At 41.8% G+C, this 15919-nt stretch overlaps 1 protein-coding gene across 4 annotated transcripts in view; it reads right to left on the reverse strand.

Moving 5' to 3' along the window:
• Nucleotides 1-8240: 8240 nt before the first annotated feature.
• The window catches only part of LOC148653783 (mastermind-like domain-containing protein 1), a 124659-nt gene continuing 116980 nt past the window's right edge, over nucleotides 8241-15919 (reverse strand). For 3 of the 4 annotated variants that reach the window (XM_088649162.1, XM_088649160.1, XM_088649163.1), the window contains exons 4-5: nucleotides 14763-14829; nucleotides 8241-13445 (exon numbers count right to left, since the gene is read on the reverse strand). In XM_088649162.1, the coding sequence (XP_088505288.1) occupies nucleotides 12481-13445; nucleotides 14763-14829 (1032 nt within the window). In that variant the 3' untranslated portion in view covers nucleotides 8241-12480. The remainder of the gene's footprint in view (nucleotides 13446-14762; nucleotides 14830-15919) is intronic. The other variant, XM_088649161.1, reaches the window with a different exon arrangement.

A 15919-nucleotide genomic window follows, 5' to 3' on the forward strand; every position in this document is an offset into this window, starting at 1 on the left:
AAAAGGTTCAAAGAGCTTATTAATTCCAAACTGAAATAGTAGCTGAACTGCCCAGTCTGTTCCAGGGTTGTTGTAAAAAAAAAGGGCAAATTGCGTCCAACCCCGTTTTTATTTAGCAGCCTACAGCCACAAAATTAGATTATGGGGTCCGATTGATGAGGTTGGTAACAAATCAATAAAGAGTTGGGAATCTGGCTGTGAGTAGGGGTGTAGGAACAGTGTCCAGCACACAGGCAGGGGGTCTTATTTTAGATACCAGCTCAGTCACATGAGCAGGAGAAGTAAAATGAGAGGAGCCCACACCTGTGAGGGCAGTACTGGTTGTAGGTGTCTAGCCTGGAGGAGGTAAGGAAAACAGCTGTTTAATAATATGTATATGTTGTTGGGAAAGAATTGTGTTGTTGCTGGTGGAAAACCCTAGAAGAAACTGGGGACAGGTGCTGTAGGATTATTCCCTCAATAAGACTGGAAGAGAAGAAGATCTGGCTGGCTTGAATGTATCTCCATGTATCTCTAAAGAACAGCTGAGGTTGTCTGTAGTTCTGTGTAATCTATCACTTACATCAATATTGTGCCTTAAGAGCCTTTAATTCTAATTCTAAATTCACTGCTACTGAGCGAAATGTGGTGCTGTCCAGTACAGAACATTGTACCTGCAAATCACAACAAAATGTTCTGTCCACTATTTCTTAGAGATAGTAAACTAGGGGAACTTCAGGTAAACTAGGGGAGCCTAACTGGGGTCTCCAGCAAGTTTTATACTCTCTTTTTAAAGAGCTCTTTTTAAATCTTTAGCTTCTTATTGACAAGGAAAGGCTTTAACTTGTCCAATTAACCATATAATAAGTTCAATTATATAATTAAGGGCTCAGGTAGGAGAATAAACAGAAACATGCTGGCCTCCCAGGAATGCAGTTGTTTAAACAAAGCAGATTATGCAAAGCTGTGTGTGTGGCAGGGGTCCCCAAATTCAGTCTTGTGGGTTGCTTTCCTGTAGAATTCTAGCTCTTTAATAAAATCAGCAGCACATGAAGAGCTGAAAAGCTGTTCAGCTGCTCCGATTAAGCCAATAATGAATTCAATTAATTAAGGAGGTGTAAAGTAATATTGTGTTTGAACAGTGATTTGATCATCTGTGAAAACTGGTTGTCCCAATTAATAAATGTGTCCAAAGAACGTTTTAATTTACTCGGTCTGTTTTCTTAATGTAATGATTGCGTGTTCCCCAGGAACAAATGGAGAGTACATGATTGTCTTTCTGTTATGATGACAGATGGACTTTGGACTGCTGGGCTGTCACAGCAAGTAGTCTATACAGGAACTGCCCCAAACGCGAAGAATTTCCAAGGGGAGCTTCATGCTGTCTGTGCCAGTGATCATCCCTTCAGTGGTGCCCTTTGAGTTATAGCAGAGCAGCCAGTTCCTGAGCAAATGCAATTATTGGGATCTTTTATGCAGGGATTGTTGGTATTAATTCCATTCCTGTTGTCCACAATACCCCCAAAAGTGCTGCTTAAGTGCACTGGTACAGGCAGAACAAGTCAATTCATATTTTTCTATCTATGGTTCTTGTTTAAGATGCTATCCTTTCAGACTTGGGTATCTACCTACTTATGTAAAAGTGTGCTGAGTATGTAAAACCGCTGTACTTTGCAGTCCTGTTAATTACTGGCAGAGCTACATTCAGGACGTATCAGGTCTTTTTTTATACTCTCTGGGCTGCTTCCTGCTTACTGATGGAAAAACATTAGTGCACAATCGTCCTTTAGGGCGCAGGATGTGTGACTGGAAGTTTGGGGGATCTGTAGCTGTCAGGTTCACCCAAATGGAAACTGTCAGTGACAGAAAGCACAATCAGCATCTTTTGTAGTATGAGATGAGTGCGTAACTGCAGACTTCATCTCACAAGGCTGTCAGGGGAACTGAGATGCTAGCTGCGGGGGGGACAGAGGGTAGTTGTCGCTAAAGACTGGAGCAGGTGAATTCGTCTCATGTGTGCTATGATACCGTAAATGACAACTGAGCTTTCAGAATCAGTTCCCTGTTTTGCCTCAACAGGTCCGAGTTTCAGTTTGGCACACAGTGATAGCCAAATAAGATTAAGGTTGCCTCTGCCATTTGTAAAGACATTATTTTCAAAACAGAACAAAAAAAATCACAACTGGCCAGGCGACGCAGCTCAAGCTCACAGGAAGTAGCGGTGGGACTGTCTTGTCACGGTCGAACTGAGCTTGCAGATAGTAAGAAAGAAATGTGTGACTTTGAAGGCAGTGCAGACCTTGCACGTAGTAACAACAACATTTCAGCAGGGATCAGCAATATTTCAGCCACTTTTCATTTTTTGTAACAGTGAAAGCAAAGGAACAATTACCAAGATTAAAAGGAGTGTCGATATTTTTGGAAACCGATGTCCCAAATGCAGGAAAACATTTAGTAACAATAATAATAGAACACTTTTCATCCTATTTCATCCGAAAGGAGCTGGTGTAAAATCAGAGGGAGAAGTGAGAAATTGCTTCATCAGTTGAATTAAAGGGGCACTTTGGGTAACCAGACTGTAGATGTGCGAAGTGGAATAATTTGCCAGAACACCAGAGTTAACAGCCCTACTCTTAAGAACAGAGGCCTGGGATCTTTATCGACCAAGCAGTTGGGTCCTTGGTTTTCATGTTGCCTCTGAAGGACAGTAGTACCTCCTACAGCACAGTAGGAAGTCACCGTACTGGGTTTGGAAGTTTTCTTCCATGGGGCAGAGCGCCCCCCTGCTTGAAGAAATCATAGAGCAGGTCTGCAGAAATTAAAAAGCCCAGTAGCTGTGGGTAGACATGTACAGGTGTTGTTGCAGTCCAATAAAGACGGACCTCTTTTCACCCTGTCTCTTACTGGGGTGCTACTCAACAATGGGTTTGAGCAGTTTTCACAAAATGCCATTGTTTCTGCCTTTCCGCTCTTGATTCTCAGAGAGGAAAGTTCCCTGCAAGCACAGTGTGTTTGTCACAGGGAATGACCAAGCGTTGGCTATATGTAACCTGTGTTTTTCACAAGGACCAAGCAGGAAATGTGGTCATATTAAAACAACTTTTCCAGGCCTCTGCCCAGTCCTGTATCCGGCTGAAATATCTTGGATATTTCCTGAGTCATGGTGAATTTTTGGATACACCCCTTGGCTTTGTGTCATGTAAATTTGGGCATTTTTTCTGGACTCTCCGTAGTCTAGGATTTTTAGTGCGCTGGGAAAGAGCTGTGGCTCCCATTCATGGAAGCACCCCTGTTACTGTAGGTGTGTTTGTCACTCTGAAGAGGTCTTGCTTCATGCTTGCTATGGTGCAGTCACAGGAAACAAAACCGTGACCAACGGTTCACTTTGAGACAAGCAACTTCTTTCCCTTTTGTATTTTGGGAGGTTATTGACCATGAAACGTGAAAGGACAATAAATGCATCTCTCATGTGCTACAGACATTTTGTAGAAGTGAGTAATAATTCTGCACTTTATTATTTTTTGACTCAGGAAGTAGATCTCACAGACCATAAACATTGCTCATAGTAATAGAGAGAGGGTAGTTTTGCAGGGATGTTGGAAGAAATCAGAAGAGTTTGTGCAGTGTCCTGAGTGCACTGGCACTCAGAAATGTAGGAGACCCTGATAATGGCAACTTAAATGTGTACTTTCAGACTTCAGACATTTATATATGAATTAACCATTACAAACTGCGCTTCAGAATGTGATCAGAAACTGCACATTGTATTAATACTTCAAAGGAAAGCAAGTGGTTAATGTTCTTGTTTGAGGATTTGTTATACAGTATAAGTAAAATTACTATTTTTTCTTTTTTTCTTTTTGTCCTCTATGTGAATGATTTCTTTTTTTGTTTGTACTTTAATGTATTATTGTGTTAACCACCCCGGTTAAGATAATGATCCGAAGAAGATAGGGGGGTTACAAACAAGTGGAGGCTGTTTGACTCATTCTGCTCATTGATCATTGATTGCTTGTATCTACAGAAAAGAACAGTGAAGATTACATGCAGCCAAGATTTCTTAATCCTCAAAGGCACTGGCACTGTCAACACAACGGGGTATCTTTGATACCTTTAAGGGCTACATGATCCAAATGGACTTTTTTCATTTTTTTTATTTAACCTTTTCATGTTTCTTAATGTTCTGAACCATTTTGAAATTTCTTTGCATCTCCAGCAATGTTTGCTCTAATTTTAGCCAGTTTACTTTGGCCATTGATGTACTGTAAATTTCGAAGAACAATGATCCTAATACAAAACCATGGGGTACACCATTTATTAGGCCAGCACAATTTTAGTATCTACCCTTAACTTAACTTATACCAGTTCTCAATCAAAATATGAAATAGAAATACGCTACAAGCTACTGCTGTAGTAATTTTTTTATGAAAGCCTTCATCAAAAACCTTCATAAATATAATTTCATTTGCTGTTAAAAATCGTTACTACTGGAAATCTTTACTGTTTAAAGAATTCTATATATATAAGAACTTGGGGCAGTTTTCCCTTTTTTATTGATGGATTTTCAATCAATGCCTTAAAAATATAGTGCTCAGTGGGCCTTCAAGAAAGGTTAAGACAAGTAATTTATGTTACCTGAGAAAGTAAAGTTTAGTCAAACAGGTTTCAAACTAGACATGTCAAAAGACAAATAGCACGTGAGATAGGGAAGCTGGTATTTTGGCTTCACACCATAGCCTGCCGTCTTCAATCTAATCAAAGAGATTCACTGGGTAGGCTCATGGCTCACAGTTCCTGTGGGTTATATTTAATTGTCTATCTTTATCACTCAGCATGCAGAAGAGCAGAAAATCAGGCCATTTAGTTTCCAGCAACTCAAAGAACTGCACCTCTTTTCTTGAAACACTTTAAAAATATATTTTTTTGCTAACAGGTGCCCTCAAATGAACTACTGCTTTCAGGAAACACAAAGGACATCTTTCTGGAGGTTTAATTTGGGTTGAAACTTTCCCAAGAACCAGAACTGATTCCTACACCAATCTCAGTGTATTTAAGTACTCTACACATCACGTTAACTCAAAATGTACAATACATACGCCTATTCCACATTTTAAATAGGGTATTTAATGCCAGCTTGAGTCTCCTGCATTACTGGCCACTTAATATCACCTACATTTAAAATGAACAATGTGTAGATGGATTTCAGACACATGTATCCATGTTCAGAGTGAAGGTTTCTTGAGTGGTGTCTATTTTTACACTTTAAAATTATTTGCAGTATTTCTATCTCCTGTTGTGACCAGGAGGCTTATAACATCCTCCCTTAGGTCAAATACTGTATTTTCCCCAAGAAAGCCTTTTTGTCTAATGTGGTCTTGGTTTTCTGACAAGTGACCATAGAGTGATAATTTTACTTCCACCTGAGCCTAGCAGATTTCAGCTCAAGCAGTGGAAAAGTGAAGTTCCTAATGAATTAGGGTATACAATAAATGCATAAGTAGAGAGTGACATGTCTGGACAAAGAGGGATGTACAAGTACCTCAGTAAGTGACAGTGTTCTAGAATAAGACCAGAGTAATAAAATAAATGTGTTCATTGGTAGCACTGCTATCTAAGCTCCACAAATGTTATGATCACAATTTACTTTACCGTATCCCTACCTTCCAGTTTTAATTACAGAGGAGCGCTTAATTACTGAAACCCTCACTTCAGGGAATATTACATTTTGAATTTTATACTTCTTCTAAAACTCTTGCAAAGCATTACAAATTTCAATTCAGAAGGGTTTAGGAGCTAGCAACACTTTTCATGAAATGCCTTGATCACGCCGACTGAGAGAGAGTTTTAACGAGGCGTTCAATTAAACAACTATGAGTTCAGCAGAGCAGAGACCAGATGTCACTATGTCTCCAGTACAAGCAACAGCAGAGAAGAGTCCCTGCCTCAGATCAGGATTGAATTCATGAAAATAAGCAATAATCCATTATCCCACAGCTGATAGTCTCGGAGAGAGTCCTGGCAACCTGGAGATTATCCCATAACTACAGAGTGCCAGACAGGACTGTACTCTGGACACTATACCACCACAGTTCCTCACACTATCACAATATTAAATTTAGAGTAGAATGCTGATAACATTGCTTTACTATAGTAGTCATTCACAAAATAATGGATTATCTGTATACCTGTGTTGTTGTCTTCTCTTGCTTCCTGGTATCTGTTGTGATAGTAGCAGTAGTAACAGTTCTTCCAAGACCAAGATAACAGAACAATACCGTAGCTTCAAATGCAGGCAGAAGGGGAAGTGAAGGCTTTCCACAGCCCACTGTGGAATTTCCCTGCAGATTCTCCCGAACAGAGAGGTACTTTCACCACCCGTCTCTTTAAGGCGCAAAACTCTGACCAAACCTCTGGTTCTCTCTTCTGGTGGCACAGAATAAGCTTGTACTTGGACTATATGGAAAGGAATGTCCTCCAAACAGAGTAAACGCTGCCTGCTTTACAGATAGCAGAAATAGTTCAGGTGGGGAGCTGCGTCAGCATGCGTAGGCTGCAAAGGAACAAGTAATAGGTTTATTCCATGCTGAAAAAAACACACCTGAAGAAGGCTCCATGGCCGAAACGTTGTGTTCTCTTTCTTCTTTTTTTTCAGATAGCAGAAATGCAGATTTTTCTCCCTAACAGCATACCACCTGCCAGTTTTAAACCTTAGTCAACAATACGCCTGTGTCTAAGGCATATAGGCTACTAAAAATAGAAAGAAGACATTTTTCAGCCATTGAGCCTTCTTCAGGCCTGACATAGGTGAAGGCTCGATGGCTGAAACATGTTTCTTCTTTTTACTTTACAGGACATTCAGCACAGCATGGATCCCTAAACTCATGCTGGTGCAATTCAAAAACTCGAGAGCAGGTGGCAGTAAAGTGAAGCCTTTCGAAAGATCCTCCACTATACAAGGTTGAAGATTCTCTTGCAAAATAAACTACTCGGAGAGCCTGATTTGTGCGGCCTTATTGTGGTGAATTGTGATGCTGACCGAGGATACAACAGAATATCCATCATATTAAATATTTTACATTTTCCATATTCCCAAGCATTCTGAATTATATGCTGATAAATAATAACAATAACTGCTTAAACTTGGACACTCCACTCAAAGCGTTTTACAGGTAATGGGGACTCCCCTCCACCACCACCAGTGTGCAGTACCTGCCTGGATGATGTGACAGCAGCTAAAGTGCGCCAGTACGCTCACCATACATCAGCTATTAGTGTGAAGGACAACAGAGTAATGAAGCCAATTCATAGATGAGAATTATTAGGAGGCCATGACTGGTAAGGCCAATGGGAAATTTGGCCAGGATGTCTGAGTAACACCCCTACTCTTTACAAGAAACGCCCTAGGATGTTTGTTGACCACTGAGACTTAGGACCACAGTTTTACACCTGTCGCCTCTTGGAAGGACAGAGCCTTTTTACAGTTTAGTGTCCCCATCACTATACTGGGGTATTAGGACCCACATAGACCTCAGGGTGAGCGCCACTGGCCCCACTAACACCTCTTCCAGCAGCAACCTTAGTTTTTCCCAGGAGGTCTCTCATCCAGGTACTGACCAGGCTCACACCTGCTGAGCTTCAGTGGGTTGCCAGTTGCAGGGCAATATGGCTGCAAGCAGATCTGAGCATAGACTCCCACAGAAATGATGGAACTAAATGTGGATTTAGACTATCAATGCATTGGGATTCTAACTCCATTCTGTTGCAGATAAAAAGTCCTTCATATTTTTCCTTGTAAAGAATAAAGAGTTAACTCCAGTGGTTGTTTGTACTATTCAAATGAACAATAAAAGGTGACAAAATGCATCTCAGGTTGTGCTGCTCTCAGGCAGGGGAGCACTGAGGCACATGGAGGTATTTGTGATTATGAAATAACCAAACATTAATTGAGAAGGGAAATAGGCTACATTTATTGAGAAGTGTCAGTTTACTTGAAAAATTAAATATTAATTTAATTGTTTCTAGCTTAAACATTGTGTCATTTACCTGTGAATGAATTAAGCATTTGCACTTTTCAAGCAGAACAAACAGCCAGCCAAAATGTGTGAAACGTCTAAGTTATTTCCTAGCAGGATATGAAACTTTCATTATTTACTTCCATTACTGTGGAAGACATGGTATTTTGTAGGAAATGTCACACAATAAACAAGAAGAAGCAAGATGCACGTAAGATGCGACACAAAGTACTGAGGTGACAAAAGGCCTTTTCTCAATTTATACAGTTTTATTTTGAAACTAAAAATATTAAGACAAAAGAAATGAACAATATTGCAAACTGTAATGGCTTATAGTCATCTCTGTTAGAACAGAACCCACAAAATAAGGTGCCCACAGTCCTAATACTTGTAACAAAGAAATGTGTTTTTCAGCACACCGGGCTGCTGGAAAAAAATCCAGCACACAAAAACAAACAGCTCCTCCCCCTCTCCATCCCACTAATACCCCACACTTAACCAGCAACTCATTCCAAAGGAAGATGACAAGACTGAAAAGTACTCAGGAGTCACAGCTAGTGGATCCCATGACCTGGGACAAAATGGAGAAGCAACATGGCCCACCTGGCAAGTTTTATTAGGATCTGTGCTTCATACTGGCTCAGTTCCAAGGTAAAGACAGATGCAAGTGACCATGGTACCATCGTTGATCAACTATGCAAACCAGTCTGACTGACAGCCTGTCTCCTCCTGTTCCAGCCTGGGAGAGCTCTCAATACTTTTAACTGCCTTTAGTTAGAGATGGAGTGCTTCCGTGAAACAGCCCCAGGACATGGGCTGCTATAACACCCCTCCAGTGAGCATTCATCAGTGCAGCGAAGCTACTGTACATCTCTACACATCACAAGACCCCAACAGGTTAAACAGTCAATAATACAACTGACCAAGGAGTATTGGGATGTTTTTGTTTTTAATGTTCCTTAGAAAAGACAAAAAATAAATTACAAAAAAATGACAATAAGAACTGCAGCCAGTCCAAAACCTGAACAAAACTGCTCTGATGGAAAACGTCTGTCCACCAGATTTAAATAAACTGCAGAGGAACTAGCAGCCTCAGCTCACTCAAACTCACTTGTTTGGGAAGAACTTTGCAGCTCAGCCGAAGAGCCACTGCTTTCATGCAGAAAGATAACATTCAGTGTGACTGAGAGCACAGCCAGGTGGTATTCTGTGAGGAAAGTAGCCAGAGCTTACAGTTTGATAAACATGTTACAGAGTGCGACTTAGACTCCAGACATGACAAAAACTCAGTATAATAAACTTAAAAAGAGTGCTGGGAGGAAAGGAGAGGGAGGTGGCACCAGGGTTCGAATTGAAGACAAACAGCTTTTTCTGAGCTTTCTACCTGTCCCCACACGCAAGCCTTTCAGCAGCGACCAGAGATTGTGTTATGTCAAAAACATAACAAATATTTTAACATTGTAATACACAGTATTACCAAAACTAACAGTATAGTCTGCATATTTAAAACAAATTAAAATAAATGAATTTTCCTATTATAAAACAAATCTGTTTTAAGCTATATTTGTTGTTGTTGTTTTTTTTTGTTTTGTTGGTTTTTATTTTATTTACAAAGGATTTTGGAAAAGAAGTATAAATACGGGTACTTCTTTTTTTATATGTATAGCTTAAGAAAACAATTTACAAAATAGTTTACTATGTACAATCCCCTGTACAAGCCCCTGCGGAACTAATAGAAAAGCCATCGCCATAGCAGCAGCGCACTCTCCCGCCAGCCAAGGAAGTCATTTTTTTAGAGAGGACCTTGCCACAAACCGAACAACAGCTGCATGTCACCAAGGAGAGCCAGGAGGCTGCTGGGAAGCCGTCATGATGGACTGACAGTTTTAACCCTTTCACTGCTCAAGAACCCCCTTAATTCACGCGTGCTGGCCTGGTGACTGTGTCAGGTTCACCTTGTGAGGGATGAAAGAGAGATTCTAACACTAAACAGGCCAGGCTGCTTACCGGAGAGAAGCAATGAGGAGGAAAAGTGCTTTTAAGTTCAGATTTTGTATATCTGTTTTGATGTCTTTCTCTCATACACGCACACTACAAAAAAAGTTAAAGAATAAATCTTTTGTTGCTTTCTGGGAAATGAGTCTGGATCGAATACCAACCGGAAAAGAAAGCGCAGCCTGCTTTCACACCTAGTGGCAAACTTAAAAAAACAAATCCTCAGTTATTTTTCCTTCTGGTGGAGTGGAGCAAGTTTCACACCACTTGATTTCTTTCTTTTTTGTAAATGGTGACCATGTTTTTAAGGTTTCTGAACATCTTCTTCTGCCTTCGTGCTGTAAACGGACACATTGCTCAGCCTCCTGCCTGCTGAGCCGTAGGAAGGCTACTGTACAAAAGAAGTGGTTTGGGGTCTCTAGCCACAGCCAATGCCTAACTGAGCTTTAGGTCCCAACAGCTTGATTGCTGAATAATATTGCGACCAAACCAAGAGCTGCCTGCTGTGAAGGCTTTTGTCTTGGTGAGTAAAAAAACCTGCAAATGTCACCCAAATGGCTGATTCTTCTCTATTTGGCTCAAGCATATTTTTCATTTTTGTTCGTGTTCAGCTGCATAGTGTTGTTATACACCTTGCTTTTTACCTCTGCATACAGCACAGTCCAGAAGGATAAACGAGCAGTTAATGGAAGATGTCTGGCAGCTAAGATCTAGAGATCAGGCCATCTCCCCTTGTTAATTCATTAAAAGCCTTCATGTATCATTCTAATGTCTGAAACATGACAAAGTCATAAAGTCCATACCAAGTTAAGTGTCGGGTCAAGGTTGTAGAGATGGAAGCATTTAGCAGATTGCTTCTCTGAAGCCAGTGGAAATATTTTGGGGCCTAGATCCCTCATATATAACTAACTCACATTAGTACAAATCAGTACTTGTCAATCATTTTGCTTTAATTTAAACTCTTGATCATCTTACCTCTATAAGTTCTTGTCTGGTAAAAAAAAAATGGTTACCTGTTTTTACTGTTGGAAGCTAATGGAGCCTGAAGATTTAACTGCCTGACCTTTCATCCAGACTAAATGGGCATGAGGCAAGCATCAGACCTTTCTTATACATTAACAGGTCGAAGCTACTGTCTGTTCATTTGTGGACCCTAGGTTATTTTAAAGTGATGGAGTCTTTTCAAAAAAAGACACTGACTGGTGTTGTTTTTCTGCTTTGCTTTTTTGTTTTTTTTAATATATTTTGTTTTAAGATTGTGCAGAAAAAAATACTTATCCCCAAAAGCTAAAGAGAAACCCAGGCCAAAACACAAACCTGGGTCAGGTTTATTTCCCAAGGGTGATCTGAGAATGGCCAAGCGGTCAAAGATGGCTTTCTGACTTGTAAGATCTCGAGAAAAAAAAACACTTCTCCATACTCTAACAGTTTTTAAAGGGAGGGGATGTCTAGCTGCCAGAAGCGAGCAGTGTGTGTGATACTGAGATAAGTTTCTTTGGAGGTGGGCCCAGAAAAGTCTGTTTCAATTACAATGAAATGCCAGGATGCTTGTACTAGACCACTCACGTCTACTGAACTTCTTTGTTGCTATGTGGACATGGGCCAAATACTTTCTTTTTTTACAGAAAATATAATGGAAAACAATAAGCAGACTCCCTTATGAACCATGTCTGCCTCTAATTTAAAAAATTAGGAAGGTTGCACATGTGTACGGAACATTTCAGGATTTCAAAAATCTTACAAAAAAAGCGTTCTGAGATGTTCTTCTGTCCCATAGAGGATATTCTGTCTCGCCGTAGTTTAAAGTCCAGCAGTGACTGGTGCAACACAGCAACACAGAATCAGTTATTTTGTTCTTTACAGTATATGCTGGTCAAATCTGGTAGTCAGAGGGTATATGGACTCACAAATGCAACTGCCAGTGTACACGACAGATGTCACTTTATCAACTGTAACAAAAAGCACTGCTTGAAAAACACTGGTTCGATGCTCTTCAGCTGCTGATATTAGATTCGGTTACCGGGATAGAATGTAGACACAGAAAAGGGTATGGGCATCTTTAAAGATGCCAAAAGCACTTTTCCTCCAGCAGAAGGCGGTCCTAGGGTAAATTCAGAAATTTAGACAGGTGACAAACATGGGGGCCACTCAGTCCTTCTAGCCTGTTTGGTAGATATACTATTTCACTGACCTCCACATTTTTTTCTTGAAAGAAGTCAGGGTATCATTAATATATACATACACATGGCACCCAGATGCATGATAATCTACAGTATCCCAGGGCCTGATCCCCAAGAGCAGCTGGCAAGCCACTAATCTGGAAAGGCAGCAGAGGAGAAAGAGAAAGGTGCCTTCCCCACATTGAACATAGTGCGCTGCTGCATTCGATATTACGAATTCACAAACCCATGCCATATTTATGGCTCTGTACATCCACAACTAGCCCCGGACCCCAGCCCACCCCCCAGACACAGACAGTGGGATGTGGTTGCCTCTATGAGTTCTGCTCCAGGTACTCATCAATCATTGTCAGATTGTTGAGCCAGTCTTCGTTGGAGCCCACCAGAGTGTCTATGAAGTCTACCTCGCTGATATTAGCTCCGCCACCACCCGGCCCGGGCATTGTGCCATTGTTCTGGTGTTGGGTGAAGTCGTACTGGGGTAGCTTGGCACCTGGATTGCCCGTGCTATACCCCCCTGGATGTTTGCTGGAGGTGGGGTAGCTGGGGGGCGCAAGTCCTTGGGCAGGATGGACCTGGTTCAGGCCAGCCATGCCGGGTGGAACTGGCTTCATTCCTGCCATGGCGGACAAGGGTCCTCTGGTCCTCATTGAGTGTGCAGCCAGGGAGCTGAGGGCAGGGCCAGGCTGGGCAGGGCTCGGTTTCTGCATCTGCCTGACAGGTAGGTTGGGTGCGATTTGGTTGGGAGGGGCCCCAGGATGATGAGGGTATGGGGCGGGCATGCCAGGCCTCATGGACTGCTGGGGGAACATGGGACTGCCAGGGAAAGGCTGCAGGCTGTGGTCCATCTGCGCGTCGGAGCTCATCCGCGGCACCCCCTGCTGCGCCGGCCACATCTGAGGGTTGACCATGACCCGCGGCAAGCTGCCTCCCTGCTGCCCAAGAGCGTGTCTCAAGTGTGGCTGCGCCAGAGGGTTGGCGCCGAACGAGGAGGCTGCCACCGCTGTGCGGGCCGGCGTCTGGCTGTGCATCCCCATGCCCAACATGCTCTGGCTGGGCCGCAGGGGCATGTTGAAGTCGGAAGAAGGCGGCGGGTACATGCCCTGCTTGGCTCCTGGGTTGCCAGGAAAGGCGGCGATTGCGCGGCTGGGCTGGGAGAGGGGCCCTGCCGGCATACCCATCCGGTTGGCAAGCATGGGGTTCTGCGAGAGCATGGAAGAGCTGGCAGGAGGGTTGGGCATGGAGTACCCACAGTCACCGGGAAGGGACCTGCCGACGCCTGAAAGCAAAACACAAATCATCTGAATCATCTGAAAACTCAAAAACACTGCTCCTCCAGCTCGCCTCAGCCATGAAGGAATGGTAAAACTGGCTTTTCAGAGCCAACATCCTGAATGGATGCTGATTCTATGAAAGGATGAGCTTATTGTATGCGATTCTTTTCTCCCGATATAACTGACGTTTTCTCACATAACATATCTGAATTTGAAAATGTGGAGAAAGATTTAACCAAAGACAAAAACTGCAAACGTAGCCATTAGTGGTTTCGCAAAATCCCAAAATAAAATTAAACACAATTCCTTTGTGGTTTGAAACAGTCACTCCCCTAATACCAAACATTTGCTGCAGACATTGTGCACCGTAGATTAAAAACTACTTCTAAATGCCTATTTTCATAGCAACACTTTCTTCCTGCTAATAATATCGCTGTTGCTAAAAATACAGTAGCTTCCATTCAAAAGACAACAGGATGAGTAAACATGTCCTTAACCTGCCTCTGGACAGGTGGGATGGAAAGTACAGTGCTTGTACTAAGGAGAAGTGCCTCTCAGTAGTGCCCTCTTGTTCAGTTCTCCACAAAGGGAAGATCAGGTCTAACTTGTTAGACTTGGCTGACTCGGAAGCTTGTCTTCTGCATCTGTCTACTAGGGAAGTTCACTCCTGCTCCTGAGGGACTGAAGCTGACCAGGTTTGATAAGTACCTTAAAATCCTCAATAAATGAAGACCTGGAAAAAGGAGCACTTAAGTGAAGAACTGATTCATATCAAGTCTTTTGAATGTTCAGGATGTAGGATACAAAACAAATCAGAGGACAATGCAGCCCTGCAGGACCAGGAGTGAATACCAGTGCTCTAAAATGATCAGACTTCTGGGGCTCACGAGTAGCTCAACCAGTAAAGACACCCAATTGAGTGCAAGGTCACACCACAAGGGCCACAAGTCACAGGTCTGAATCTGGGATACTGTAGGGTTGCAAGACATCACAGTGCAGTTCAGCAAGATGTTTGAAATATGTTTTAAATTGTGACAAATAGGACATTTCCAGAGAACACACAGGAACAAACAGTAGTACATTTTCCTGTAATGTGGTGCACCCACACAAATACAAGCAGCTCTTACTACATGTAAGAGATTCCTTATTGATTAATCAGGTTTAATCCTCCAGAAGGTTAAGAGAGAAGCACTAACTTCTCAGCTTAAAAAGAAGGTGAGATTGATTTTAAAACCCAGCAGTGATTCATGATATTAGCTGAACAAAGAAGACAGATTTCACAAGGAAGAACACAACCTTAACCTGGTGCCCTGTGTGCTTACCTTGAAATGGGATCTGCTGGCACTCTGACATCTGGCCTCCATTCAGCTGATCCAGTGGTCGCTGCTTCTGAAACGAGTGCAATTTCTACAGTCATTTCACACGACCCCAAAATCAGGCACTTCAAACTTCTTGCGCTACTCAGCTGATTTCTGTTCAGCAAAAGTAACCTGTACCATAAAAATATGATTCCCGCTGTGATTCTGGGTAGGCAGAGGCTACAAGACAAGCCTTGTTAGGTGTTTTGTGGTTTCCCTGTTTATCAATGTTCTCTTGGTTTCTTACTCAAGTACAGCCTAAAAACCTTCGCATTGTTTATCTAGGCGCCCATAAATTAACACACAATAAGAGAGTCCTGGATAGAAAGAAAACAAAATAGAAAAGAAAGAGAAATGGCACACCCCAATACTTATCAATTACCCCCAACACTTGCAAATACGTACTAATAACCATACAATATTAGCATCTGTTATTAGCAATCAGTCTATAGTCTACAGTTTACAATTACTTGAATGCCTGTACTATTTGCTGGATAGATGGTAAAAGCGTAAATGATGAAGCTCCTGTGCCAAAATTAATTTGTATCTGTTTTTTTTCTTTTTCCTCAAACAAGTAACTTTGTCTCGTCAAACAAAAACGCAAAGCCATTTAGTCCCCACCATCATCATTGTGGATCATTTTTGGCAACTTTTCGGCATTGTTAACTAAAATGAAAAACAGTTCTTTAATAAACACATTTTTTTGTCTTCAGTTTTGTCAATATCCCTTTCAACTGTTCTTAAAGGGCTTGCTTACTGTAACAGCTAGCAGGGCAGCTCAAAGAGCAGGCATAGTGGAATACCTGGGGTGTGGAGAATGCACAAGCGTTGACTTGGACAAACCATTGCATCTAGCACTTATCTTTTTTTTTACATCTAGTGACACCCAAAGAAGGCTCCACAGCCGAAACTTTGTGTTTCTTTTCTTCTCTGTTCAGCATGGAATAAACCTTTACTTGTTCGATCTTGTACTTATGGTCATAGACTGAACCAAAATTCAGATTGCACAGACAAGAATGATGGGAAAATCATGAATCAAATGCCAAAACACTGAGACAGCGAATAAACTTTAAAAACGGTCTTTAAGACACCAGAGGCAGGGTCAAAGGCTTAAAACAACG

This window comes from Lepisosteus platostomus, chromosome 10 (genome assembly GCF_059453375.1).
Source record: "Lepisosteus platostomus isolate fLepPlt1 chromosome 10, fLepPlt1.hap1, whole genome shotgun sequence".
NCBI lineage: Eukaryota > Metazoa > Chordata > Actinopteri > Semionotiformes > Lepisosteidae > Lepisosteus > Lepisosteus platostomus.